Source organism: Vanacampus margaritifer, chromosome 10 (genome assembly GCF_051991255.1).
Source record: "Vanacampus margaritifer isolate UIUO_Vmar chromosome 10, RoL_Vmar_1.0, whole genome shotgun sequence".
NCBI lineage: Eukaryota > Metazoa > Chordata > Actinopteri > Syngnathiformes > Syngnathidae > Vanacampus > Vanacampus margaritifer.
The window spans coordinates 18719305-18746772 of NC_135441.1; the positions used below are offsets into that span (position 1 = coordinate 18719305).

A 27468-nucleotide genomic window follows, 5' to 3' on the forward strand; every position below is an offset into this window, starting at 1 on the left:
TCCAGAGTTGAGCGCATAGCATTAGCGCACTTCTGCTTTTGAAATAAATGACAAAGTCACAATGACTCGCACAAGGGACTTTGCTGACAAAAGACACTCTGACATGACTTGGAAGTTGTTCGGAAGACTCTTGACTTACACTGAAATTCGTAGACCGGTCTTCTAGTTCTTGGTTACAGGCAGGGTTACAGTTACAAGTTACCTGCTAATTATTTTTGGTTAGTAACGTAATCCAAGTACCATAATATTAAAGTAATGTAACTGGATTACTTTTGGATTACTCTAATATTGAGTATGCTCATGAAGACAAAATAAAAATAAATATCACCATAATATATATTCTATACAATGTGCCCCTGCGATTTGCGGGTCATAGGGACCCGGGCAGCCTACAAATAACAAAAATACTTGTGTAATTAAAAAGCATGTAGGTGATTGATTGATTGATTGATTGATTGAAGGCCATATGCTGTTTTCGAACTGTCCCTCGATAGATATCAACTGCAAAATGAACTTTTATCCCAGTCACAAGTTTAGCCGTGTTGTGTATGATGTTTAAATAGTGAATTGGTGGCAGGAAGATTTGTTTGGAAGGTGTAACTCACATTATGGTTGTAGGCTAGCGGTCTAGCTAGCAAGAAGCTACAACGCGTAGCATGCCGCTGGACTCTCGGCTCAAACTTTCGTTCCGAGTAAGTTCCAGTGAATACCGGTCGCCATTTCCTCCTCCCGTCCGTGAAGCTTTTTTAAACTGCGTGTGGAGATACTGCAGCCTACTTATTATTATTATTATTGTGATAAACTCCAGCTGCACTGTTTTTTTTTTTGTATACCAGTAACATTGTGTTTTAAATAGCAATTAAATAAATACAAGAAGGCTTTTGACTACATTTTGAAAAATTGGTATTCACACATTCGTCACAATTACTTCACCTGTTAATGAGTCAGCTTTGGATGGAGAACTTGTTTCACGGCTCCCCACGTGCCCGCGAATAATCAATTAACTCTGCTATAATTGTATATTTAAAAACAAAGAAAAGAAGAAAAATGCGCGTTGTATTTGTTGTTCATTTGGGGCGGAGAACATAATCAGGTCTGCACTAAATTCCACATTCAGTGCTCTTCTTTTCATGGGTTCAACCTAATTATTCCTTTGCCACGAGCTTCAAGTGTAACAAAGTAATGAGCAGAGGCCCTCAGGTCTGTAAACGGTGGGGCGTATGTGTGGAGCAACATGGAATTGCTATCATGGGATCTGGGATGCTTGGTTACCATGGTGATGCTGTTCATAAAATCCTGCATCTTCCAATGCTTGTTTTTTTTTTTTTTTGCTTTTTGAAATTCGCAAGCTCCATTTTGTTTACACACAAACGTTTTTTCTGTTAAGATCAAATGTGATGTCAACGCTTAGAGTTCAAGTTTTGTGCTTCCCAGTCAGAGGTCCCGGGTTCGAATCCCTGCTTTTCACGGTGCCATCCTAATGAGGAAAAAAGAACAGTTCAGAAAATGGATGGAAAAGGATGGTTTGCGAGCTTTATTGTGTCAGGTGATGCATTTTACAGAAGGGCTACATTTGCGTCTGTCATAATAGATCACAAAATTGCTGTTGCTGACAAGCCGGTCGCGCCCAAGAAAAGAGAAGGCGATGGATGGCTGTCGGCGTCCTTAGGGTAGACAAAGCAAAGCAAATCTGTCACTGCTCTCAATTATTGCTTACAAAAACAAACAGATCTGTTATTTTTTTTGTTTTTGTTTTTTTACAAGCACAAAACAACACGTTCAAAAAACGCGTCCATCCATCATGCAGAGGCCAACGTGTCAAATTGAAATCTGACATTTAGAGCCTGGACGCCTTCACTCACTCCATCTCATATGAACTATAGCAAGTGACAAATGGTTTGTGTCAGGCTTGTCCCTGGTGGAGGCCTGTGATCATGCGGCATTTTGTTGAAATGTCACATTTGGTGTTCTTTTGCATACAGTCACAGAGGATGGACAGTACTGTAATGCATGGACATCTCGTAGCATCCATATGCAATTAAAACTCTTTTTTGGGGGGCATCAGTTACTTTTTCAAACTGTTTAGCTTCCATTACGACGTTCAACTCCAAATGTCTACGCTTACAATGTAGCAGTCATTATCTAAGAGAGATCATCAATTCCAGTTGTTTGGTTATCGAGTCGTTTTTTTTAATCTTTTCCATTGCTGGAACGCCTACTGCTTTTTAAAATGAGTAAAAACCGGCGTGCCAGCAACAATTAGCAAATAATCAAAGCAACAGCTGCTTTGTTGCATTCACAGACAACGGCAGAGGCGCCGAGCAAAACTCATCTATCTCTCGGCGTGTGTTTGGGAAGTCCAGCCTCCAGAGGCAATGCAAGATGGCCGCCGGTGGCTTCACGCACACGTCCTTACCATGGCGATGAACGAGTGTCTCGTGACAGGAATCTTGTCTTTTGACTGTTGGGGTTCGAATCCATACTAGAGCGTGAATAAATGTCACTTAAAGTGCCTAAATTGTTCAAATGTTGATTATTGGCTTGGACATTCTAATTTAGTTTCACAAGAAATCAAAGGCATTAAGGCTCTTACAGTATATGTATATTTCTTTTTTTACGTATTGATTGTTATGACCAAATAAACTAAATTAAATGAACAAAGTGGTAATGCCGGTTTTTTTTTAGCAGTAGTTAAAAATCCAGAAGTTACTTGTAAGCCAACCCCTACTTTCTTCCTGTTTTAAAGACGAGCTTCAAGTTCATTGGGTAAGATTCATGTCGGTTAATAAGGAAAGACACGCAAGTCCCACAACCAGGAAGTAGACGCAAGAACGACTGATGTAACACCCGAGAAACAAGATTAAATATCTCTGGCCATGCTTGTTGTCGTGGGTTTGTGGGGCCGCGCTAAATTCTCGACAACGGCCTGGGTTGGGTGCGCTGCGAGAGATTTATGAATCATGTGTAAACACTAACTGCGATGCGGACGCAGAAAACTGCATAAGGTAAAAGACGCATAAGCCTTGAACCATGACCAAAGAAAATGAATATTCATATTATCGGTATAGTTTTGAATGCAACCTGAAACAACTGTCAAAATAAGAAAAGTGTTTCCGCCTGGTTTCGAACCGCAGACCTTAAGTGAACTCCTTCTTTTGTATGAAGGGCAATAGGTAGATAGGTCAAATCTGCCATCTAGTGGACGAGCAGTTTATTGTTGAGCCTATCACCATTGCCAACCTTTCCAAACTTTTGTAACTTCCGAGTTTTTCCAGAGATAGTTGGTGGCAACCAGGCAGCAAATCTCACTTTTATTCATCATTATTGTGCTCCATAAGACGTGATCTGTATGCCCATTAGACGTCCAATGTTTAGTGGAACGGCTATTAATCACAATAAAGTCCCGAAACAAAAGCTATTACTGACACAGAAATTAATTGACACTGAAATTAAAGTTTAAACATATTTTTAATCGCCCAAAGACGAGCTTCAACTTCATTGGGAAAGATACATGTCAATCAATGGGGAAAGGCGTGGAAACCCCACAACCAGGAAGTAGACTGAACAAGAACAGACGGTGGATGTAATGCCGAAGAAATGAAAATAAAAAAATGTCTCTGACAACCGTTGTGTGGATGCTAGTTGTCGTGGGTTTGTGGAATCGCGCTAGAGCTCTCGACAACGGCCTGGCGAGGACCCCCACGATGGGTTGGCTGCACTGGGAGAGGTTCATGTGTAACACCGACTGCGACGCGGACCCGGATACCTGCATAAGGTAAGATGTATAATAAACCTTAGACCAAGACAGAAAACAATGAATATTCTTTTTTTATTATTATTGGTATCGTTTTGAAGGCAACCTTGAACTGTCAAAAATGTATAATGATTCTGCTCGGTTTCGAACCGGGGACATTTCGCGTGTAAAGCAAAAGTGTTAACTGCTACACTACCCAAGCTGATCAAAGTGAAAGTAATTTGTTTATGAATGCATACACTAATAACAAGAAGGTGTTTTTTTTAACGACCATGTATAATTAAGTAAGGTGTTGTTGTTTTACGACCTGCATAGTACGACGTTTAGAACAAACAACTAACAACATCTAACAACTAGGGCGACCTTGAACTGGTAAAAATGAAAAGTGTTTCCGCCCGGTTTCGAACCGGGGACCTTTCGCGTGTGAGGCGAACGTGATAACCACTACACTACGGAAACTGGTAAAATAATAGGTAAAATGTTGTATATGAATGCTTACACCACGGAAATTGCCAGGGGAGTTGTGACGTTTGGTTCATACTTTAACACTAGAAACGAGCGGATATATTTTTATATGGGTCTGTCACTGTGTAGTTAAACACAAAAACTACAGTACAGAATTCTGGTTTGACACAAACCGTATATCCTTCACATTAGCAATGCAGCAATTTCAATTGACATTCTCAAACCTGAGTCCAGTATTTTTTTTTCTTAAAAAAAAAACAAAAAAAACATGTATAATGTATATAGTAAAGGCTGATTATTATTTATTTATCTATTTATATATATATATATATATATATATATATATATATATATATATAAAAAATTTAAGTGACCATGTAAGGTGTCTTTAAAAGAAAAAGAAAAAAAGGCCATGTATATAGTAAGGCGGGGTTTTTTTTCACGACCATGCATTTTTAAAAAGATGACCATGTATTGTAAGACGTCTTTAAAAAAAAAAAAAAATACCATAGTGAAGCGTTTTTTTTTTTACACGACTATATATATATATATATAAGGCGTACTACAGTACATAATTCTGATTTGACACAAACCGTATTTTTATGTCGTCCCTCCCGACCGCCAGGTGGCGATGCTGAGAGCAGCGTCACTCGAGAAAGAATTCATAAAACGACCATGTTATAAATAACGCTTTTTTTAAAGTGACCATGTATAGTAAGGCGATTTTTTGAGGGGTGGGTTTAAACGACCTGCATAATAAGGCGTTTAAAAAAAGAACCAAAAAAACAATCTTGAACTGGCAGAAACGAAAAGTGTTTCCGCCCGGTCTCGAACCGGGGACCTTTCGCGTGTTAGGCGAACGTGATAACCACTACACTACGGAAACTGGTAAAATAAATGGTAAAATGTTGTTTATGAATACATACACCACGAAAGTTGTCACGTTCATTTTGTACTTTCACACGAGAAACGAGCGGATATATTTTTATATGGGTCTGTGACAGTGTAGTTAAACACATTAGCAATGCAGCAATGTCAATTGACCTTCTCAAACCTGAGTCCGGTATTTATTTTTCTTTTAAAAAAAAAAACATGTATAATGTATATAGTAAAAGCTGATATATATATATATATATATATATATATATATATATATATATATATATATATATATATATATACTTATATACTTAAATTATATATATATATATATATATATATATATATATATATATATATAATTTAAGTTACCATGTAAGGCGTCTTTAAAAGAAAAAGAAAAAAAGACCATGTATATAGTAAGGCGTTTTTTTTTTGCGACCATGCATTTTTAAAAAGATGACCATGGCGTCTTTTTAAAAATAAATAAATACCATAGTGAGGCGGTTTTTTTTTTACACGACCATGTATATAAGGCGTACTACAGTACATAATTCTGATTTGACACAAACCATTTCTATTTCGTCCCTCCTGACCTTTCCAGGTTGTTGAGTGCAGCATCGAGTTCGTGCGTACGTATGGTGTAAGTCAGCAACTGTTGCCGTCTTGCCTATGGTTGCTTTGACTTGTGTTAAATAGAACTAGCTAGTGATGGTACGGTTATTCCCGTCCTCGCCTCCTTCTGAACGTTGAACATGTACTGTATAGTAAGGTTTAAAAAACAACAACAACACCAAAACAGAAAAGTGTTTCCGCCCGGTCTCGAACCGGGGACCTTTCGCGTGTTAGGCGAACGTGATAACCACTACACTACGGAAACTGATAAAATAGTCGGTAAAATGTTAGATATGAATACACACACCACGAAAGTTGTCAGGGTAGTCACGTTCGTTTTATACTTTCACACGAGAAACGAACTGATATAATTTTATATGGGTTTATAACTGGTCAATTCTGCCATCTAGTGGAAGAGCAATTTATAGCTGTGCCTGTCACCATAATGTCATAGATAGATGAACAAAAAGTACATCATTTGTTGATTAATGATTTCCTAACATCTGTTGCGCTTTCCCAGTGAACGTCTGTACATGCAGATAGCAGACGTCATGGCGGCAGAGGGTTGGAGGGAGGCCGGCTACCAGTACGTCTGCATTGACGACTGTTGGATGGATCAGAGTCGAGACGCCGGGGGCCGCCTGCAAGCAGACCCCCGCAGGTTCCCAGGGGGCATCAAGAAACTGGCCGACTATGTGAGTGCTTTGTATGCAAAAGAGGAGTGAGGTTTGGCAATCCAACGCAGTACATTAGTTACAGGTCATTAGCTTAAGACATGCAATTGTTATTGCAACACTGCCCTCTCCTGGTAGTAAAAAAAGAAAAAGAACAAGTAAAAGCTTTGCTTCCAGGTGCACTCAAAGGGACTGAAGTTGGGCATTTACGCAGATGTTGGCAGAACCACCTGTGCCGGATACCCTGGCAGTCTGGCTCACTACGACACGGACGCCCAGACTTTTGTGGAGTGGGAAGTCGACCTGCTCAAATTTGACGGCTGCTCCATGGACGCCACTTTGCTTGAGGAAGGTAAGCATGAGTGTCCATTTTGTGATTGACATGTTTTACACTTGTCTCAGCATGCCCAATCTGTATCAATTGTTGTTTTTTCAGGCTATGTCAACATGTCCAAAGCACTGAACAGAAGCGGAAGACCCATCCTATATTCCTGTGAGTGGCCTTTGTACGAGTGGCCGACCCAAAAGGTAACACTTGATCCCAAATGTGCCAATTCTGGACCACACCAAGATATGATTTAAGTCGCAATCATGTGACCCCCAGCCCAACTACAACGCCATTGCAGAGACGTGCAACCAGTGGCGCAACTTCGCAGACGTCTACGATTCATGGAGCAGCATCAAATCCATCTTGGACTGGACTGTTTCGCACCAGGACATCATCGTCCCCTCAGCCGGTCCCGGTGGGTGGAATGACCCAGATATGGTACGTCCGTTTTTGGTTTTTGATTCAAACCTGCAGTTGACCTCCTAGGATGTGTTCTCTATGATCTCTAAGTTGGTGATCGGGAATTTTGGCCTGAGTCGGGACCAGCAGGAGTCCCAGATGGCGCTGTGGGCCATCATGGCGGCCCCGTTGCTCATGTCCAATGACCTGAGGTCCATCTGTGGGCACTCCAAGGAGCTGCTGCAGAACCGCCACATCATCGCTATTAGCCAGGATGAGCTGGGCAAGCAGGGACGCCACACAGCCAAGGTGGGTCCTTGAATCCCACATCGTGGCATATTTTCAAATGATTTGTCCTACAGGTGAACCATTTTGAGGTGTGGGAGAGGCCCGTGTCTAACGGTAGGCTTGCCATAGCGGTACTCAACACGCTGGAGATCGGAGGCCCGCGCGGGTTCTCCTTGCAAGCGGCTCCTGGCTGGAAGATGTGCAGCCCGCTTTGCAACGTCACCCAGATTCTTCCCCAGTATGAGGAGGTCGGGGTTCGGATGGGACACCGGGTCTCCGTTAACCCTTCAGGCACCGCTCTGCTCGTCATCACGTCCAGCAGCAGCCATGATAAAACATTCCTTCAGATGGAATGGTCCGAAAAGCAGACACTTCTCTAGACCATTAAACAAAAATCTTTTTGCAATTCTAGACGGTGTAAAGAGTGGCGAGGTGCCATTTTAGGCCACCAACTTGCAGGAGAACTGTTTTCCACAAGCACAGTGAAAAGGACTCATACAATGTTATGATCAATTTTAACACATTTATTGAAAACGGTGAAAACTTGAAGCAGAAGAGTGGCCCACGTATTAGAACTGGATAACCTGGCCCTGTTGAGAGAACACAAGCACGTGTCAGGAGGGGAAAACGCAACATGAACAAAGATGCCAATGGCAGAAATGTGACTGTAAGATGGAGCAATGGAAACCAAATGTTGAGATGCAAAAGTTACTCCACCAGTCATCTCGTTTTGACCTTTGGACAGCGAGGGATGACAACTGCGCTTTATTTACAATCCTATTTTTAAAACCTGTGTAATTCAGCTTTCAATTCCACTTTTTCTCATTGCCTCTCTGCACCTTTTGTACTTTTGTCTTTGTGTGCAGCTTGATTTTTTACAAAGCACTACCTTGAAATAATGCTGACTTCTATTATTACATCACTATAGAACAAACATCTGTTTAGAACAAGGTTCAATAAAAGACAATGAACACTCAAGTACCTCCCAAGTCAAACCAGCCCCCAAGAAAAAACAATCCTGAAATAAAACCTTTAACACCTTTAAAAAAAAAAAAAAAAAAAAAAAAAAAAAAGGCTCTCTGTGACCATTATCTTGCAGACCTTAGTGTTAATACAGCACAGCTATTGACTAGGGCTGAGTAAAAACAAAAAATAAAAAAAATCATTCGAAATGCGTCGATCAATCCATGTGAAAATAGAATTTTACTTAATTAAAAGGTAAAGCCGACCCATTTTTTTGAACAACAACATGTTCTATGCAGCCCCACTAGTCTAAATGTGGTTTTCTGGTTGATATTGTGTTAGTGGAATGAGTTAAGCAGCAAAATCCAGCCGTTTTTTTTATCCGTTTCAGGGGGCGGCCATTTTTCCACTTTCTGTCGACTGAAGATGACATCACAGATGCTCAGGACTCAGGTAACAACCAATCACAGTGCAGCTTCAGAAAACAAGTGAGCTGTGATTGGTCATTGCCTGAGCGATAGTCAAGAGCATGTGACAAAATGGCCGCCCACTAAAATGGATAAAACCAGATGGATTTTGCTTCATAACTTGTATACCACAAATGTAACAATCAGAATGGCATGTTTAGACTAGTGAGGTCACATATAACATATTGTCAAGAAATGTTTAAGGTTGACTTTCACTTTAAAGGCCTACATGTTTTTTTCTTGCCGTTTCTTGAAATTTATTATTCAAATGAATTAAAGTGTCTTCTTACATTTATGAAAAAAAAACTTTTTGCACTTTAAGAATTCAGAAACCTTTTAATTTACTTTTAAAATTTAAATAATTAAATTAAATAAAAAAAATATTGTACTCCATGAAATCTTTTAACTGGATTGTAAATCAATCAAAGTGAATCCTAAATCGAAACTAAGGCTACGTTGACACTGCAGGGCGTGATGCCCAATTTGGATTTTTTGTCAAATCCGATCTTTTTATGTACTGTTCACATTACAAAAGCCAATGCGACATCTAATGTGAACGCCTGCGATGCGACTTGCATGCGCAAAGAGCACACGCCGAGTGACGTACGCCCAAAACAACAACGTCGCGTTGCAGTGCTCACGGAAGTAACCCGACTCGCAACGTTTTGCCGCCGGCCAAGCCGCTAAGCCAAGCGACTTTTATCAGTGTCATATGCAAATTGAGCCGTGCCAACGCATGCTACGGATTCGTTTTGTGGACGTGTTGGGAGTTGGATTCATGTGTCTGTATACATTATGCAAATTTCTCCTCATTTCATTGAGAAGTCTACCGAAGATGACGTTGTGTCATCGCCGTACGTGATGAACCGTTTGCAGGACTGAATTTCTACTGTCGCCACACATGTCAACTTTATGTGCTTAATGTTTCAAGTGGGACTAAATTAAAAATTTAACACCGTTACTCAAAACAGCTTTGTATATATTCACAGAAGTGTCAGTAGTCTCGCTTCCAAGCACTTTTCTCTCAGTATCAGGCTTTTGATGACGTATGAATCGGATGCGTGCGGATGAAAAATTTCTTGTGTCGATGACAAAAATTGGTTGACAAATGAATGTCTACCTCAAAAATATATTTGTTCTATGTTCTCGCATGGACATTTGTTGTTGTGGACAACCGCATCCACATTACACCATTCCGCAAAAGAAACACCGATCTATGGATTACGCTCAGGGTTATGTTTATGCTTAAAATTGACAAATTAACGTTTTATGTCGTTACTGCGAAGCGGAGCTGGAGTCGCTTGGAAATGGAAAGGTACATTTGTGACAACCCTACTCACGTCTCCCTCGAAGTACAAATTTAAACAAATGTTGCCGTTAGCAAAACTTGCTTGCGTCTTACCTTTCTCTTCTTGTCACCGCCCAACTCAAAGTGCTTGCATCGCTTGATGGCGAGCATTCTCTTGGATCTGCAGTTGGCCTCCATGCACTCGAGCCTCAGCACAATCTTCTTGGTTGTCTTAGCCTGGAAACAATCACCGTTATAGCGAGCGTAGGTTCACACATGCACGGCGGACCTTCACAGTCAGGATGATCCAACTCACCTTTTTACGGAAGATGGGCTTAGTCTGACCGCCGTAGCCGCTCTGCTTCCTGTCGTATCTCCTCTTACCTGCAGGATATTCCAGTCAGCAGAGTTCATCTCATTTTGGCTAATTATACAGCCCATAAGGCTGTTCGTTCACAACACTTTATTGCAACATACTGTAAATAAACATCTCCATTGTCGCAAATTGTTCAATAAAAGAATGTAGGATGTGTTGCTAACCAATTTCATGCGCTTGTACAGCAATATATGAGGCATGTGACGAAAAAACTAATATAACGGGATCACTTGAAATACATAAGTGTAAATGCAGGCCAAATTACACACACCAACAAGTCACTTACCCTGAGCATAAAGGGAATCCTTGCCCTTCTTGTACTGGGTGACTTTGTGGGGTTGGTGCTTCTTGCACTTCTTGCAGTAGGTCCTGCGGGTCTTCGGGACGTTCACCTGAGGACATCGCGACACCGTCAGCAATACGACACTACCGCCTATATTCAAAATGAGTACTAAATAAACTGCTTAATCGTTACATCGTGCAAGGTGATAAACAATTTGCACGGGTTTGACAAGCTCGCAAATAGCGCTTTAGTATTACCGCATGATATAACGAACTCGAAATTACACCCAAGTGAATCCAATTTAAGTACTGTTAGTGACACATAATTGTTATTTTCAACTAATTTAATCAAGACACGTTTAACAACCGATAGGCCGACTAGTCGTGAAGCTAGCAACTAGCCAAGAAGGTACCATCGCAATGGACCGGTTTTCGTCCCAAAACTCAACATACGTGACAAATAACGGCACGGTTGCGAGAACAAAAACATTATACACGTGTGTGGACAACCAAACGTCATCGATGGCTTATTTAACTGTGAGATTAACATCGATTCTCCTAAGTGTATCGCTGTGTTCATTTCGTACCATGTTTGCGTCCCAAAGCAAAGCAAAAGAGGAAGTCCGGAATCGGAAGCACTTGTTTTAGTGCAGCGCTGCGGCAAATGCCTACACTGCCCCCTTGCGACGAAAATTCGCACAGCGGACGCACACAAACGCACTTACACGCTTTTCATTTTAACAGCTTTAATAAAATACACAATAAACATCTTTAACACAATATGACATTATATGAATTGTAATATAATTTATTGAATTTATATGCAACAATACATTTTATAATCCCTAAAAATATATATTTTAATGCCTTTCCATGTAGCATTAATTTCAATAAACAATTTTAGTTCACTATCTAGTGTAAACCAAGAAGGAATTTAAAGCTGTGTTAATGTTTAGCCCGTCTTTCACTTGTCACCTAAAACCGTCCAGAGGGCTGATATGAAAATGAGCAGCAAGAGAGAAAGAGAGAGAGAGAGAGAGGAGAAATAGGGAAGTGTGAGTTCCCCTGTGAGTGTTTTTCTCTCTCTTTTGCTTCTCACATCATAGACGACACGCATTTCATATGAAGGCTAAAGCTTCACGCCACCACTTTTGAACCTCAACTCTGCAAGTTGGCCGTCTGATGGTATGTCACATGCCTCTTTTAATACGACCATAATTCAATCCTTTTGTCTACTGTATCTGTCTGCTACGTAAATAATGTTGTTAAAAATACATGACAAATAGATTTTCCTCAATGTATATGTATATATATATATATATATATATATATATATATATATACAGTATATATATACACTGGAGTTGACTGTGTATGTCAGGAAGCATCAGAAAAGAAGAGTTCCTGCTAAACAAAATTGGTTAAACTCATATTAGCTTGTACATGTTATGCCAAAGTAACACAATAAATGATAGAGCAATAGGGTTTATGTATTAATGTTTATTGTTAGCATTTGTAGGTCTTAAAAAAAAAACTGTTAGTCAGAAGTTTGAGATGTCTTTAGAAACGCATGGCAGGCCATATTTTAATTTTTAGATGAAATTACAATTTAATTTAATTCCTCCTCAATGCTACTTTTGTTTTGATTGTTCTATATTATTAATACTGTATGTAGCCTTTGGCTAGTGGGCATCATAGCGATATCTCTCGGCGGTGTGACAACCTCTTTTGAAACTGTAGCATACTGTACATGTATTTAAGAGGCTATTTTTAAACCAAAAAAAGTTTATTGTTCTTAACTTGTATAAAATGTGTCACGACTTTGCAACTATAAGACGATGTGGGTCCCACGGTGACAACTGTTGAGAGCCATTGGTCTAAACTGTAAATAATACCACAAAATCAGGACCCCAAAACAGTTTAATGTCATTTCAAACACATTTTACAACATTACCGTGAATATTAAATAGCTTCAGAGATCTTACCAAAAAAATAAATGTTGTTAGTGTATCTGCACGTAACTTCAATATGCAGTTTAAATTCACAGTAACATACCAACATTCAATGCGCTACGTACATTCTCAACAATCTTTGACACGAGTTACTACTTTCCTATCAGCGAGTGTTTGAATGCCATCATGTGGTGTAACAGAAGAGCACCAAATATATGCAAATGCAGAGACTTTTTCAGCAAATACATAAAGATAGGATCCACAGAAAACAACAACAGGTAGGCCTACAGCAAACTGCAGGGCTTCACTCTACACACTTGTTTAACAGTTGCATCATTTTTTTTTCTTCAGAAAGTTAGCATGGCCCACGAGGGACAAACTCAAAATGGCCCAATTTTGTAATAAGAATTAAGCAGGTCTCGCAAGGGTGGAACTATAGTACATAGCATGTGCGGGCACTAAAAGCTGTCATGAAGCCGATGCTACGATAACTCCAGTCGTGACAGATTAGAAGTTTGTTAAAGCCAAGCGGGGCGACAAACAGTATCACTGCCCTGCAAGCTTGACGCAACTTCCCCATCAGTCTGTCTGCATTTTTGGAGTCATTGTGAGTCAACTGCCGATCATATTAAAAACATATAGACACAAAGACTTATTCTGGTGCTCCGTTCCAATAATTTCGTGCAGTGGTCTCCCTCATAAATCCAGTGGCAATTAAACATAGTCATGTCTACCACTTACAGCCATCGGAATTAAATAATTGCCTATTTTCTAGCAAAAAGTAATAATGTTACAATAACCATAATTTCGGAGGAAAAAAGCTATGAGAATAAAGTTGTATATTTTCAAGAAAAAAAGTCTAACAAGAATTAAGTCGTATTTTTCCAAGCTAAAGGTGTAATATAATGTTAAAGTCAAAGTTTAACAAGGGGAAAAACAACTTTAGCCTTCTAATTCTGACAGAATACAGGCCTATATGACAAATACAGAACCTAAATACAAGGACCTAAGAGGGACAATTACAGGACCACATAAACGGCATAGTAACTGACAACTTCATCATCACAAGGGATATAATAACTGCTTAGCAACTACAAAATAAGAGTTAGACACAATAAGGGTGGCTATACATCATCATCATTAGGGACATAGCAACTGCATAACAATTACAAATATCATCACAAGGGACACAGTAACTGCATAGCAACTACAAAATAAGAGTGACTAGACACAATAAGATTGATTCATTCATCATCATCATGAGGGACATAGCAACTGTATAGCAACTACAAATATAATCACAAGGGACATAGTAACTGCAGAGCAACTACAAAATAAAAGTGACTACTCAAAATAAAAGTGGCTAATATATCATCATCATTAGAAACATAGCCACTGTAAATATTGTCAAAAGGGAACTAGCAACTGCATAGCAACTGACAACTTCAATATCACAAGAGATATAGCAACTTCATTCCAACTACAAATATCGTCACAAGGGACATTGTAACTGTAAAGCAATTACAAAATAGGTTTGACTAGATAAGTGGCTAATACATCATCAAGACATAAACCATTAGACTTAGCAACTGCAAATATATCACAAGGGACATAGAAACTAAACTACTTCATCATCAGAAAGTATATAGCAACTGCAGAGCAACTATAAAATGGGCGTGATTAGACAAGTGGCTAATAAATCATCATCATAAGGGACATAGCAACTGCAAATATCATCACAAGGGACATTGTAACTGCATAGCAACCAACATCTTCATCAATACAAGTTGTATATAGCAACTGCAGAGCACCTACAAAATAAGAGAAACTAGACAAAATAAGAGTGGCTAATATATCATCATCACAAGAAACGTAGCAACTGCAAATATCATCACAAGGGACATAGCAGCTGCATAGCAACTAACTGACCCAACCCAAAACACAGTCATAATAACACCTCTGTTTTACTTGTAATTATTAGTACAGCGTGACTACTTTTGCCAGATCCAAACAATACCGTATTATAGAATGATATAGACTTTATGAAAATAAGCATGAATCACAAAAACAAGTGTTCCTAATCTTGCTTGATGATCATTCAAATGAAGATGAAGTGCTGCTCCGTGTTTTGCATGGCTTGTGGTAGACTGACCACACAGATAAGCGATACAAGGAAGTGCTCACATTGACTGCGCGATAAAAGGCCCAGTTTCAAGTATCTGATTAACAGCTACACTGAATATACACAACAAATTACAGATCAATACACCACAGTGGCAACTTTCAATAACCTTGCACGTGACATTGATCTGTTGATCATTCATTGCAGATTAACCCAAGCGTGAGCCATGTGTGAGAGCATTTTGGAAGACATTTTCATAAAGCGCTCACAGCAGAGGAGGAAAACGTCGCCGTTGAACTACAAGGAGAGATGGTTCATCCTCACCCGCGACAAACTCGCCTATTATGACTATGACGCCGACAAAGGGGTGAGTATGACGAGCTTTCAGCCTTTTAATCCATATCCTTGAGGACAAATTGTGCACTAGCTGACAACTGTGTGCTACTAAATTGTTATATTTCACATTATACATTTCTACTGGTTAACATGTAGGTTGAATTCACAAAGCATTGGATTGTTCATCCATTCATCCAAACTTCATCTTTTTTTTCATTATAGTTGTTTTGACATCTTTAACTCATTCACTCGCAGCCATTTTCACTCAAGCAACCCCCTTTGCTCCCGGCCGTTTCACTGGATTTTGACTGATTTCGCAAAGCCCACAGAATATTGTGTTCTATTGCTATAAAAACATGGAACCTCCCAAAAGAAAGATTAGAAGAAAAAAAGTATATTTGTAACTTTTTCTATTTTGCAGCAATTAGCATTAGAATATAGCAACGTTTCATCAATATTCACACTCCTGGTGAAAACACTGGGAAAGAGTTTGTTGCAACATGGCCTTGGTTGATCTCTTATACTCTGTTGCCACCTGCTGGCCGTTTTTGTAATAACTAACATTGCTGCACAAAGCCTTCTGTATGCTTTAGCATTAAAAAAAAGAAACATTAAAAAACATAGAAATACGTCTTTGGGAGCACATTAATATTTAAAATAGAACATATTTATACGTTTTGGGAGCAAATTAGTTAATTAGTTTTTTAGAGCAGGTTTGTTAGTTTTTATTTTCCCCCCAAAATGCTTCATTTTAGTTTAGTTTTTAATAATTTTAGATTTTAATATATCTATCGAGTATTTGTGGAGAGTAAGATTTAAAAAAAAAAAAGTGGCCCTTAAGTACTGTGTAATAAAGTAAACTGCAATTCCCAAGTTACTTCTTTCTTCTGTACAGCAAAACAGAAATAATTGCGTTTAAAGTTAACACCGAAAGCTCATGTGTGAGATAAGTGACCAGCCAATCACCGGACCTAAACCCAACAGAGCATGCAATTTACCTCCTGAAGTAGAGACTGATGGGAGAAACCCCTAAAAACAAACAAGAACTGAAAGAGGCCACAGTAACTACCTGGAAAAGCATTTCAAATGAAAAAAATGCAACATTCTGATAAGAGTTATGCCATCAAATAATAAATATTCTGTTCCAATACTTTTGCTCAACTGAAAAGTGGGCGGCTTCAAACAAAAAAATGTATTTTGTCTCATATTCATCTTTTTGATCTCCAATACTTTTGGATGGGACTGTATACTTTTTCGTCACAGTTGTTTTTGGGTGATTTTGGCTCGACAAAGGTAGGAAAAGACCGTTTTAGTGCACGGTCAACATTTTATTGTTGTTTATATCGTTCTAAAATGAATACAGGATTGATGTACTTTTCTCGTCCGTGACACAGAAGCGAAAAGGTCTGAGGGGCTCGGTGGACCTTGAGAAGATTAAATGTGTAGAAACGGTGCAGACGGATCCCAACAGCCCGCAGGAGCGCATGCATGCATTCCAGGTAGAGTTGATTGATTTTGCCACGTTGGAAGACAATTGTCATCATATTGAATAGTGAATATTGTGCAACTTGTATAAGAAGTGAAAGCATCAGACCAGATGCAGGGGCTTTTGTGTCGGCCACTTCAGTCTTACCACACAGGAAGCAAGAGTGTGAAATACAAAATGCAAACTAATAGTTGTGTTGTCTTTCAGGTCATTTACGATGAGGGGCCGCTGTACATCTTTGCGAAGACAGAGGAAGTTCGGGCTCAGTGGATAAAGAAGCTGAAAGAACGTTAGCACGCAAACTGATATCACCGCCATTTTTATCATCACTTGGTGGAGGAAGTGTGTGGCTCATGCAAATGTTCTGTGTGTGTGTGTGTGTGTGTGTGTGTGTGTGCGTGTAGTGGTGCACACCAACAAGGACTTGATGCAGAAGTACCACCCGTGCTTCTGGATCGACGGCATGTGGTTGTGCTGCCAGCAGGAAGTCAAGCAGGCGGTGGGATGCAAGATTCTGGATAGCAAGAACGGTGAGGAGGAGTTGAGACACACACAATCAAATACTCATATTTATATAGGAATAAATATGCATACATTTATTAATATACATTATATAATTATATATTTTGCCAGCGATGTATAGTGACGGCGCAATTAAATGCTCTGCCACTAGATGGCATGGTAAATTGATACAATATCATTATTTTTGTATACCTGTACATACTTCTCGTTACATTTTTTTCTGATGGTGTACCGTGAGATTTTTCAAATCTCCATTATGAGGTAAATGATATCAATAAAGGTTTAGAAATTAACCTCACCCCACACCTCCCAATAGGTTTCATGGCTCGGAGGGGATCCCGCAAACCTCTGCCCCCAACTCCTTCGGAGGTAAACACAAATGTTATGATTCTTTGTGCAAATAGATAAATACATAAATAAAATGTAAAAGTAGAATGTCACTCACTGAAGATGGGGTCGGCAAAGTATAGCCGAGCGTTGGTCACATACATTCTTTAATCCGGCCCATCAAGTAAAGGGGATTATTTTATTTTGTTTTACTTTATGTTATATTCTGCAGGCTATTTCTTGGATTACATTTTTGGTTGTGCTTCCACAATGACTCAAAAAGGCGTGATGCTAAAAAAATAAATTCCCTTTACAGAATAAAAAAATAAAATAAAAAATAAACCTTACAACAACATAGAACGTCATTTTGCTGTTTGCCTGTCTATCCGTTTGTAAATTATTAAGCAGTATCCTGGTTTACTGAGGGTGACGTAAGACCATTTTGAATTCTGTGATTAGGGGGGTTGGTTTCCCAAACAGCAAAGAGAAAGAAAAAGTAGATGAAGAAAATTGGGTTTGTGAAACAAACTACTTCCTGGTTTACAGACGATGATGTAATGACAAGACCGTTTTTGTTTGTGGGGCGGGGGCAGTAAAACTTGCTACTTCCTGGTAACGACCGGATCATACCATTTTTGATTCTGAAGTCGCGGTAAACAGTTCAGTGAGTTTTATGGTGAGGAAAAAACAAAACAACAAATCAGTTCGAAATGAACTCAAGTGCCATATTTGTGTTTCCTTGTACCTTAATGCTGGCTGTTTCCTAATTTATGGAGAATGGTGAAAGTGGAAAAAATGGTGATCGTATCATGTTTTTATTCTGGGTAAAAAAAACAACAACAAAAAAATCCAATCCAAACCAACAAAAGTGCCATATAGTGAACCTCTAATTGTTCAAATATAGGCTGTGTGATGTTATTACCTGTCTTGTTTATTTAACTCATTCACTGCCATTGACGTCTAAAATTCACTTGAACTATTTCTATTAGTTTAACATTTTTTTCCACTTTTGTTAGCAAGAGTATGGAAACCTAAAAATATATATATTTGACCTTTAGAACAGATATAACATTTGTGATTAATCGTGAGTTAACAGTGAAGTCATGTGATTAATTACGAAAAAATTGAATCGCCTGCACCCATCATTTTAGTTTTTTTTTTTAATAATCTTTTCTTTTTTTAAAAAAAAATAAGAAAATATAACAAATTAGGGGCATTAGGCGATATTTTTTTTAAATCATAATTAATCCCATGACTTCAATAGTTAACTCACGATTAATCCCAAATTTTATATCTGTTCTAAATGTACAATAAAAAACATTCTAGGTTTTCATACTCTTGTTAACAAAAGTGGGAAAAAATGTGAATATAATAGAAATAGTTAAAATGAATTTTTGACGTCTATAGCCGTCAATGGCAGTGAATGAGTTAATTTTGCTAGCTAGCAAACAGGCGTTATGGTGCTTTATTATTTTTAAGGACAAGCCCGGCCGACGGTTACCCCCGCAGCTTCCCGAGGCCGACGAGTCCTGCGTGGCGATGAGCGTCATAGCTCAGTACAACCACCCGGCCATGATGTCTCATGACCTGGAGCTGAAGAAGGACGAGGAGTACACCATCCTGGACATGTCCGACCCCAACTGGTGGAGAGCCAGAGACAAATACGGGTGGGTGAGACCATCCCCTCAGGTTGGATGCCTTAAAAAAAAAAAGGTGCTTAAAAATGTGTTTTACTTTGCAGAAATGAGGGTTACATACCTAGTAACTATGTGGTGGAAACTGGACATGGCTTGGACAAATATGAGTAAGTATCAAGTATGAGTATGCGCCCTTCGATTTGATAATTGATTTTTCCTGTAAAATGATAGACAACTACAGTTTCTTTCTTTTCAAAGTTGGTACTGCAAGAATACAAATCGCAGCCAGGCAGAGAATCTACTGAAGACTGAGGTAAATCCTATTAACTCATTCACTGCCATTGACAAAAATTTATTTTAACTATTTCAATCCGTTTACCATTTTTTTCCACTTTTGTTAACAAGAGTATGAAAACCTAGAATATTTTTTTATTGTACATTTAGAACAGATATAAAATGTATGATTAATCGTGAGTTAACTAGTGAAGTCATGCGATTAATTGCGATTAAAATGTTGAATCGCCTGACGCCCCTAATTTCTAATAATCTTTTCTCTTCTTTTTTTTTTTTATCGCGTCAGGCGATTACATTTTTTAATTGTAATTGCATGACTTTAATAGCTAACTCACGATTAATCGCAAATTTTATATCTGTTCTAAATGTACAATAATTTTTTTCTAGGTTTTCATACTCTTGTTAACAAAAGTGGAAAAAATGTTAAACTAATAGAAATAGTTCGAATTAATTTTTGACATCTATAGCCGTCAATGGCAGTGAATGAGTTAAGAAGCCTCATCTCAAGCATGAAGTATTTGGATCGTCTCACTTTGTTGTCTTTCAGAACAAAGATGGAGGCTTCCTGGTGCGAGATTCCAGCAAGCCAGGGAAGTACACGGTGTCTCTGTTCAGTAAAGGAGGCGGGTGAGTTTCACTTTGCTGCAAACTACACTATTTTACAGTAGTCTATAATATCACGTACCACAAAAGAAGAAGTACAACAGAAACAGTGGGAGGGGCTCACATGTAAAATGGTCTATGCAAAACTCTGCTCTTATCTCCCTGACTCCATCTGCTCTGTGGATAATAATAATAGTGCATAACACGCGTCATGTGATCATTTCCTTCTTCCCCTCCGCAGAGAGGCCGGTGGCAGCTGCAAACATTACAACATCTGCACCACCCCCCAGGGGCAGTTCTACTTGGCCGAGAAGCACAACTTCAACACCATCCCGGAGCTCATCAACTACCATCAGCACAATGCAGCAGGTTCATTACATTAAGATAAAAAAATATAAGATTCTGTTTTTTTAGATCCAATGCCACATAAAAAAAAAAAAAGTCATTTTATGGGCGGATCCCCAGGAAGACGCATTGCTATGGCCTGGGCGTTGAAATTTGTCCCTTTTCTCCTCTTTTTTTTTTACTTTTTTTTTTTTTAATGGGTGTACTTGAATAGTGACAAACCTACATCATAACAATGCCAAAAACAAATTGGCACTCATTTTGACCTTTTTTAAAAAAATATTTTTTACCTTTATTCTTATAAACATGATCAATCTACCTTTACGTTTGATCCAACTTACTAATACTTTCATGTTCTTTCCATCACTAGGCATGTTTAGCAGGCTGAAATATATTGTGTCCGACCGGGCACTGCCTCCATCCACAGCAGGTCTTGGCTATGGTAAGTCAAGTGGCATTGAGATAATTGCACAAAGTAATATCAGTGTGTTGAAAGTATTTTTAAAATGTGTTGAAATGGCGCCAACAAGTGTGTTTAATTGTAAACGGATGAGAATGCTCAATGTTGTTTTAAGACTACATTACCCAGAGTGCCACAAGGGGGCGAAAAGCGGAAGTAGAAATGACAATGACGCTGTTAGCTACCTAGCTAGCTAGCTAGATAGAGAGATGGATAGATGGATAGATGGATGGATGGATAGATGGATGGATGGATGGATAGATGGATAGATAGTTTATGACTAAAATAAACATAAATGCTATCGCTAATAGCATTCTTTAGTTGTTGAAATTGTGACGCAGGTTTAAAGACTACATTACCCAAAATGCTGTAGGACTTGGATAGTACTTTGTTCAATACGACTTTACAAGCAACGTGAAAATATATAAATACAACTTTGAGAATAGTTCTCTCTCTCTCTCTCTCTCTCTCTCTCTATATATATATATATATATATATATATATATATATATATATATATAAACAGAGCCAAACACATACACAGCAAAGACGACATAAAAATGTGTTTGTGTTCCGCAGGCATGTGGGAGATTGACCCCTCCTGCCTCACTTTCATTCGTGTCCTGGGTACGGGTCAGTTTGGCGTGGTGCAGTACGGAAAATGGAAGGGCCAGCACGACGTGGCTATCAAGATGATTAAAGCCGGGGCCATGTCGGAGGAGGACTTCATAGAGGAGGCCAAGATCATGATGTAAGCACAATCGGTCACAAGGGGGAAGGGTCCTTAAATGAACTGCCCCACCATGCGTTGGATCACGAGCCCCGTATTTCAAACTAGGATGCTCAACCACGAGAACCTGGTGCAACTGTACGGCGTGTGCACCAAGCAGAGCAGCATCTACATCGTCACCGAGTTCCTCTCCAACGGCTGCCTGCTCACCTACCTGCGGGAGGGCCTCAGGCAGCAGCCATCTTCCGTACAGCTCCTGGAGATGTGCAAGGACGTCTCCGAGGGAATGGCCTACCTGGAATCCAAGCAGTATATCCACAGGGACCTGGTGAGAGGGCACGGATTGCATCATCTGACTCACTTCAGTGGACATTTGGAATCACGTCTATTCATTTCCTTCCCAGGCTGCCAGGAACTGCTTGGTCGACGGGAATGGAACCGTCAAAGTAGCAGACTTTGGCTTGTCAAGGTGTCACTCTAATTAACACTATTTACAACCTAAATCATAATTTAGTTCTATGAAATGATATCAATTATTCCCAGCTGTCAATCTCTTCATTTTGTGGTGTTTCTCATGGCCGCACTGCTTCCAGTGTGTCGTCCAAGTTAAATGTTTTTTTTTTTTGTCCAATCAGATTTCAGCTTCTTCAAAAACACTCGTGCTGGTTAATGACTCAAGTTAAAATATCTTCAGGTACGTCCTAGACGACGAGTACACAAGCTCCGCGGGTTCCAAATTCCCCGTCCGCTGGTCGCCTCCCGAAGTTCTCCTCTATTGCAAATTCAGCAGCAAGTCGGACATTTGGGCTTACGGTGTGTGTGTGATCGTGTCATCCCAAAATCCATGTGTGGGTTCATAAATTGACATAATTGTCAATCCTTGCATTTACAGGGGTGCTTATGTGGGAAGTGTACACACTGGGGAGGCTCCCGTACGACCGTCTGAACAACAACGAAATCGTGTCTCAGGTGTCCCGAGGCCTCCGACTGTATCGCCCCCAAATGGCGTGTGAGAAGGTCTACAACATCATGTTGTCATGCTGGCTCGACGTACGTACAAATCCCACATTGGTAATGTGGGATTTATAGTAGTGCTGTCAAAGTTAAAGCATTAACGAATTAATTATTAAATTATTATTTATTTATTATTATTATTATTTAAATTATCGCATTAATCATGTATTATCGCAGATTAATCACACTATTATTTTTTTATCCTTTAGCGTGACAGCGGATGGTTGCGTTAAAGGTAGAGCAGGTTGTTTTGAGCAATAAGCATAATTACGTGCATTAAAATAAAGCATCTACTAAATATTTGCGTATGACATTCCGAATATTTGTTGATGTCAAACTTTTGGGGTCATTTTTTTTGCATGATAAATTATGCAAGTAATTAACTGATTAGAAAAAGAGGTGGATGAGCGAGCGTGTGCTGTGTATACACATTTTTGAAGACATCCTCATCACATTAAATGTCGAAAAAATTAACACATAACGGGTGCTCTTTAAATTTGGCGGGCAAAAAAATGTGGATAAAAAAGCCTTTTTAACTCATTCACTGCCATTGACGACTATAGATGTAATATTTCTATTAGTTTAAAAATATATCATTTCATTTCATTTTTTATGAAAACCTACAATAAAATGTGTATGTACATTTATAACAGATATAAAATGTGTGATTAATCGTGAGTCAACTATTGAAGTCATGCGATTAATTACGATTAAAAAATATAATCGTCTGACGCCCCTTTTTTAATTTAAAATTTGTAATTGCAACTAATCACATGACTTCACTAGTTAACTAACGATTAATCATAAATTTTACTGTTGTTCTAAATTAACAAATAAAAAAAATCTAGGTTTTCATACTCTTGTTAGCAAAAGTGGGAAAAAAATGTTAAACTAATAGAAATAGTTCAAATTAATTTTTGATGTCTATAGCCGTCAATGGCAGTGAATGAGTTAATTAAGTGATTAATCATGATTAATCAAAATTCTAAGATGTAATTTATCTGATAAAAAAATGTAATCGTTTGACAGCTCTAATTTATAGCAATACATGTGATGCCATTTTCAGTCATCAACAAGTGGCAAAATGGCCGCCCCCTCTGATAGGGGGGAAAAAAACGGGTGGATTTTGCTGCTTTATTCATATTCCACAAACGCAATTAATCAGAATACTGTATTGCGTTTAGAGGTTAGGTTGAGGTTGGTTGCACTTTATTGTACCGATATAATGTGAAGTCATTCATAAGATTATTGTTTTATCGTGTGACAATTTATGAAATTATCCAGTAATTGATTTAAAAGGGAAATATAAAACATGAATTAAATTGTAATTCAGTATGCATTTGACATTATTTGCGGAAATTATCATTCTGTTTTGTTCATTTTAGAAGGCCGACGAGAGACCCACCTTCAAGGAGCTGGTGTTCACTGTTCAGGATTTGCTGTATGAACTCCAGTAGATGACAACAGCAGCAGCCTGGAAAGCGCAAACATTGAAATGTGTCACTGCGAGTCACTGGTTTGGAATGGCTCACTTTGGCACTGATATTACGTTGACAAGCATTTTGTGTTTTATCAAACAAATAATGTTTTAAGTGAAACTGTACTTTGTGAATGCATATCTAATTGCACAAATAAAATATGTCAGACTTTTGAATTGTGTCTACATTATATATACAATACGCTCATTTATTATTATTATTTTTTTTTTTTATTTAACCCCCCCCCCCAAGTTCTTTCATCAAACAAAGAGTATACAAAATAAGGGAGAAGATTGAATATAAACATTGCATACATTACAAACAACATAACACCAGGGAGGTTAAAACATACGCTATACAAAATAAAATCAATAATGTAACAAAAAGAATAAGAGAATACAAAATCATATAAATAAATGATAACGTTTACAATAATTGTAAACTAAAAAATAATTCCTTGAGCATATAAAAAAAAATAAAGAAGAGTTTCTTATGGGTAAATTTAGACTCATGAATATAAAATTTCGCTAGAACAATAAGATTTATCAAATAAAATTGTGCATAGACATTTTTACCAAATTCAAATACGCCAAATAATAAATGTTTCCAAAATAAGGAAAAATCTGGATGAATGTGGAATATAATAAATTGTGATAATCTACCCCAGAATTGCTTTGTATATGGACAATACCAGAACAAATGGACTAATGTTTCTCTTGATTCGTCACAAAAACTGCACTTAACATTGAGGTCTTTCTTAAATTTCAGTAGATACACATTCGTTAGGTAAAATCTATGCATGGATGCTTTGTTTGTAATGAAGAATGTATGTGGCAAAAAACAACCTATTTCCCAATTTATATGTTTGACAAATAAAGATCAATATGAAATTGCAGAGGGTGTGGAGACAATATCTCGCTGAAAAAAATTGTGAATTAAGCTGTAGTTATTCTTACAGTTTCCTGTAAAACACATTTTTCCAATATAGGTTTCACAACATCCAACATTCGATACATAGGTTGAGTGTCTTTTCCAAATGACATTCTGTAAAGTGCAACAATACTTGGTGGAACGACATCAATCACAATTGAAAAGTCTTTCGGAGTGACCGAGAAACCGGAGTGAGCCAAAAATTCTTAATAAGTATAAAGTTGTCCATATGAAACATGTATGAGGAGTAAAGTTGTGTTTGTACATTGAGTTCCAGGCTAGTACTAGTAGCATTTGTTTATGGATTTGGGACAGTTTAAAGAGAACTTTGTCAGCGTTGTAGGTGCATAATAAAAAATTTTTTTAGCCCACCACCTAGAAAAAAAACATATTTGGGAATACAATTCCAAATAGATGATGGAGGTATTGTGTAATACATTTAATTTTAAAAGTGTATTAAATGAAGATTGTGCGCAATGAAAGATGACGTATGAATGATGTCATACGACCGCGCCTGACGCCGTGCGATTGGTCCGTCTGTTTCCGGTCTCCCAGCGGCGCCCATACATCCACGTGAAGGTCAGCATTTGTGGCAAAAAGTGTACTTCAGTCGTGGATTTGGATTTCGTCAGAATAACGTCGACTTTTATTCGAGTATGGACGGAAAGGCGGCGAGCGCGGACCCTCAGCTAGAGCAATTCATCGAGATGGCGTCTCAAAATCTGAAGATTCATCAGAGGGCGCGCGAATTTATGGAAGTGTGCTGGGTAAGTTTGGTTCGCCACAGCTAGCTTTGGCAGTGGTATGCTAATAGTTCATAAACAATGGGATGGTTGACTTGAGTTAATTTTCTGCTCTTCTTTTACAATATGGGGATTGCGTAAATTCACCCGTTTGTCAAGTGCTGCGATGCTAAAGCTACTCAGTCTAGTGTCTACAAATGATTACATTGTAATCTGCATGTGTATTTCCGTAATACGTTTTAATTTATACAGTTGATGAACATGAACACGAAGTGGTAAAGCTAGTCAGTGATTACCTCAAATGTGTGGTGTTCAAGAGCCTGTCCCAGCGGCGGAATTATGATAGTTGTATTTTCGTTAGACACGGGAACATGATGCGTTTAGGCTGATTCTCAATTATAAGAAGGGTATGTCCAACAGACATGTTTCTAGAGTTTCTTTTCAAGTTTTATTCGATACATTTTGAGTTAAAGGCCCACACTTAGTGGATATGGCCATACGTGACAGATGCGTTCCCGAACTCCCAAGCGCCGTAATTATTTTAATGACTTACTATATTTCAAATAGTTTTAAATCGATGTATTAACTGTGTTTTCAGGTCTTACAGACGTGTATTACACGATTCTTTTACCGAAGTAAAACTATTAGACAGATATCGATCTGTCTAATAGTTTAGTTTGCTTGACGATGTGTTCACGAGCTTACAACAGTGGCGGAATTTGGAACACTCAATAGTTAAATGTGTTAGCTGTACTGTATTTAAGACAAACCCCCAAATGAAGCTACACATGACATTAAATACTTATTGGTACAAAAGATACGTTCTTAGTGTTCTTCGATATGTTTGGCTAAACTAGTAGTCAGCATCAACTATTCTGAAGACGTGTGCGCTAACCTGTCACAGCAGCGCAATTTCCTACTGTCAAGGACGGTTCTTTTCATGTTAGATGTTGCGGGGTTTCCTTAGTCACTGACTATAACAATTTCTAATTAATTAATAAAAAAATCAACTGTATTTACCACAAAAATCTTTATAAAGCTATGACGATGACTAAACAAGACATTTACTTTAACTGATACATTTGAAGGATTTTTTTTTTCTTCTTAGGTAGCAATATTAGCATCCTAACAGTGTGTGTTGTCTCCCCACCAGGAGAAGTGCATGGACAAACCGGGGCCCAAACTGGATTCCAGGACAGATGCGTGCTTCGCCAACTGCGTGGAGAGATTCATCGACACCAGCCAGTTCATACTCAACAGGCTGGAACAGACGCAGCTGAGGAGTCGATCGGCTTTCTCAGACAGCATGACGGACTAACGTGAAGAGGACACTTTCTTAACTACGCCCGCGTTTGGATTCGACATAAACTAAAGCAACACTGTTTTGTCAAAAGTGGCTCACATCAACAGCTTGTTTGCTTTCTACTTTGACTTTCAAAACTGGTCTTCTGCTGCTGGCATTTTTTCCCTTTAATCGTGTCAACATAGAGATCAGTTCAGTAACCACTGATTTTGAAAGTGGAAAACATTTTAGGAGGAGAAGCAGATATGTAGGAGGATATTGTGCCCCACAGCCACAAAAACTGCAGGTCAGGTTCACACCTTGACTGAGGATGTATGTGTGCTTAAAGTGTTAAAAGTTGGATTGCACATATGAAATAAATCAATTTACCATTTATCTGTCTGTCTGTCATGCATGCATGCATGGATG

General features: G+C 38.6%; 4 protein-coding genes, 2 long non-coding RNA genes and 3 other non-coding genes across 12 annotated transcripts; 3 read left to right on the forward strand and 6 right to left on the reverse strand.

Moving 5' to 3' along the window:
- The first annotated feature begins 3548 nt into the window (after nucleotides 1–3548).
- gla (galactosidase, alpha) lies at nucleotides 3549–8380 on the forward strand. Of its 2 annotated transcripts, none has more exons than XM_077578304.1 (7): nucleotides 3549–3775; nucleotides 6234–6408; nucleotides 6565–6739; nucleotides 6824–6915; nucleotides 6992–7153; nucleotides 7226–7423; nucleotides 7477–8380. In XM_077578304.1, exons 1-7 carry the CDS (start codon nucleotides 3612–3614, stop codon nucleotides 7780–7782), a joined length of 1272 nt encoding a protein of 423 aa, XP_077434430.1. In that variant the 5' UTR covers nucleotides 3549–3611; the 3' UTR covers nucleotides 7783–8380. The 2 variants fall into 2 exon arrangements, with proteins under 2 accessions (XP_077434430.1, XP_077434431.1); XM_077578305.1 differs by having other exon boundaries at nucleotides 7014–7130.
- trnav-cac (transfer RNA valine (anticodon CAC)) lies at nucleotides 4141–4213 on the reverse strand. The gene has a single exon. It is a non-coding gene; the product is annotated as a tRNA-Val (tRNA).
- trnav-aac (transfer RNA valine (anticodon AAC)) lies at nucleotides 5033–5105 on the reverse strand. Its single transcript has one exon. It is a non-coding gene; the product is annotated as a tRNA-Val (tRNA).
- Nucleotides 5906–5978, reverse strand: trnav-aac (transfer RNA valine (anticodon AAC)). Its single transcript has one exon. It is a non-coding gene; the product is annotated as a tRNA-Val (tRNA).
- Nucleotides 7912–11468, reverse strand: rpl36a (ribosomal protein L36A). 2 transcript variants are annotated; one of them, XM_077578306.1, is made up of 5 exons: nucleotides 11366–11468; nucleotides 10783–10888; nucleotides 10437–10504; nucleotides 10235–10357; nucleotides 7912–7992 (listed from the first exon to the last, which is right to left on the reverse strand). In XM_077578306.1, exons 1-5 carry the CDS (start codon nucleotides 11366–11368, stop codon nucleotides 7972–7974), a joined length of 321 nt encoding a protein of 106 aa, XP_077434432.1. In that variant the 5' UTR covers nucleotides 11369–11468; the 3' UTR covers nucleotides 7912–7971. The 2 variants fall into 2 exon arrangements, with proteins under 2 accessions (XP_077434432.1, XP_077434433.1); XM_077578307.1 differs by lacking the exon at nucleotides 11366–11468 and adding an exon at nucleotides 11192–11215.
- A 337-nt stretch (nucleotides 11469–11805) lies between these two features.
- btk (Bruton agammaglobulinemia tyrosine kinase) lies at nucleotides 11806–24260 on the forward strand. The gene is made up of 18 exons (XM_077577528.1): nucleotides 11806–11963; nucleotides 15060–15219; nucleotides 16583–16687; nucleotides 16882–16963; nucleotides 17079–17204; nucleotides 17513–17565; nucleotides 19003–19190; nucleotides 19265–19327; nucleotides 19419–19473; nucleotides 20002–20081; nucleotides 20299–20426; nucleotides 20773–20844; nucleotides 21442–21613; nucleotides 21701–21920; nucleotides 21997–22061; nucleotides 22287–22405; nucleotides 22485–22642; nucleotides 23992–24260. The coding sequence occupies exons 2-18, from the start codon at nucleotides 15079–15081 to the stop codon at nucleotides 24061–24063; spliced, it is 1899 nt and encodes a 632-aa protein (XP_077433654.1). The 5' UTR covers nucleotides 11806–11963; nucleotides 15060–15078; the 3' UTR covers nucleotides 24064–24260.
- LOC144058897 (uncharacterized) lies at nucleotides 16555–18171 on the reverse strand. Its single transcript, XR_013295517.1, has 3 exons — nucleotides 17642–18171; nucleotides 17496–17557; nucleotides 16555–17188 (listed from the first exon to the last, which is right to left on the reverse strand). It is a non-coding gene; the product is annotated as an uncharacterized LOC144058897 (long non-coding RNA).
- Nucleotides 21824–26269, reverse strand: LOC144058898 (uncharacterized). The gene is made up of 3 exons (XR_013295518.1): nucleotides 26054–26269; nucleotides 24012–24080; nucleotides 21824–21917 (listed from the first exon to the last, which is right to left on the reverse strand). It is a non-coding gene; the product is annotated as an uncharacterized LOC144058898 (long non-coding RNA).
- Nucleotides 25510–27435, forward strand: timm8a (translocase of inner mitochondrial membrane 8 homolog A (yeast)). 2 transcript variants are annotated; one of them, XM_077577533.1, is made up of 3 exons: nucleotides 25510–25593; nucleotides 25670–25781; nucleotides 26911–27435. In XM_077577533.1, the coding sequence occupies exons 2-3, from the start codon at nucleotides 25671–25673 to the stop codon at nucleotides 27073–27075; spliced, it is 276 nt and encodes a 91-aa protein (XP_077433659.1). In that variant the 5' UTR covers nucleotides 25510–25593; nucleotide 25670; the 3' UTR covers nucleotides 27076–27435. The 2 variants fall into 2 exon arrangements, with proteins under 2 accessions (XP_077433659.1, XP_077433658.1); XM_077577532.1 differs by having other exon boundaries at nucleotides 25524–25781.
- Nucleotides 27436–27468: the final 33 nt, after the last annotated feature.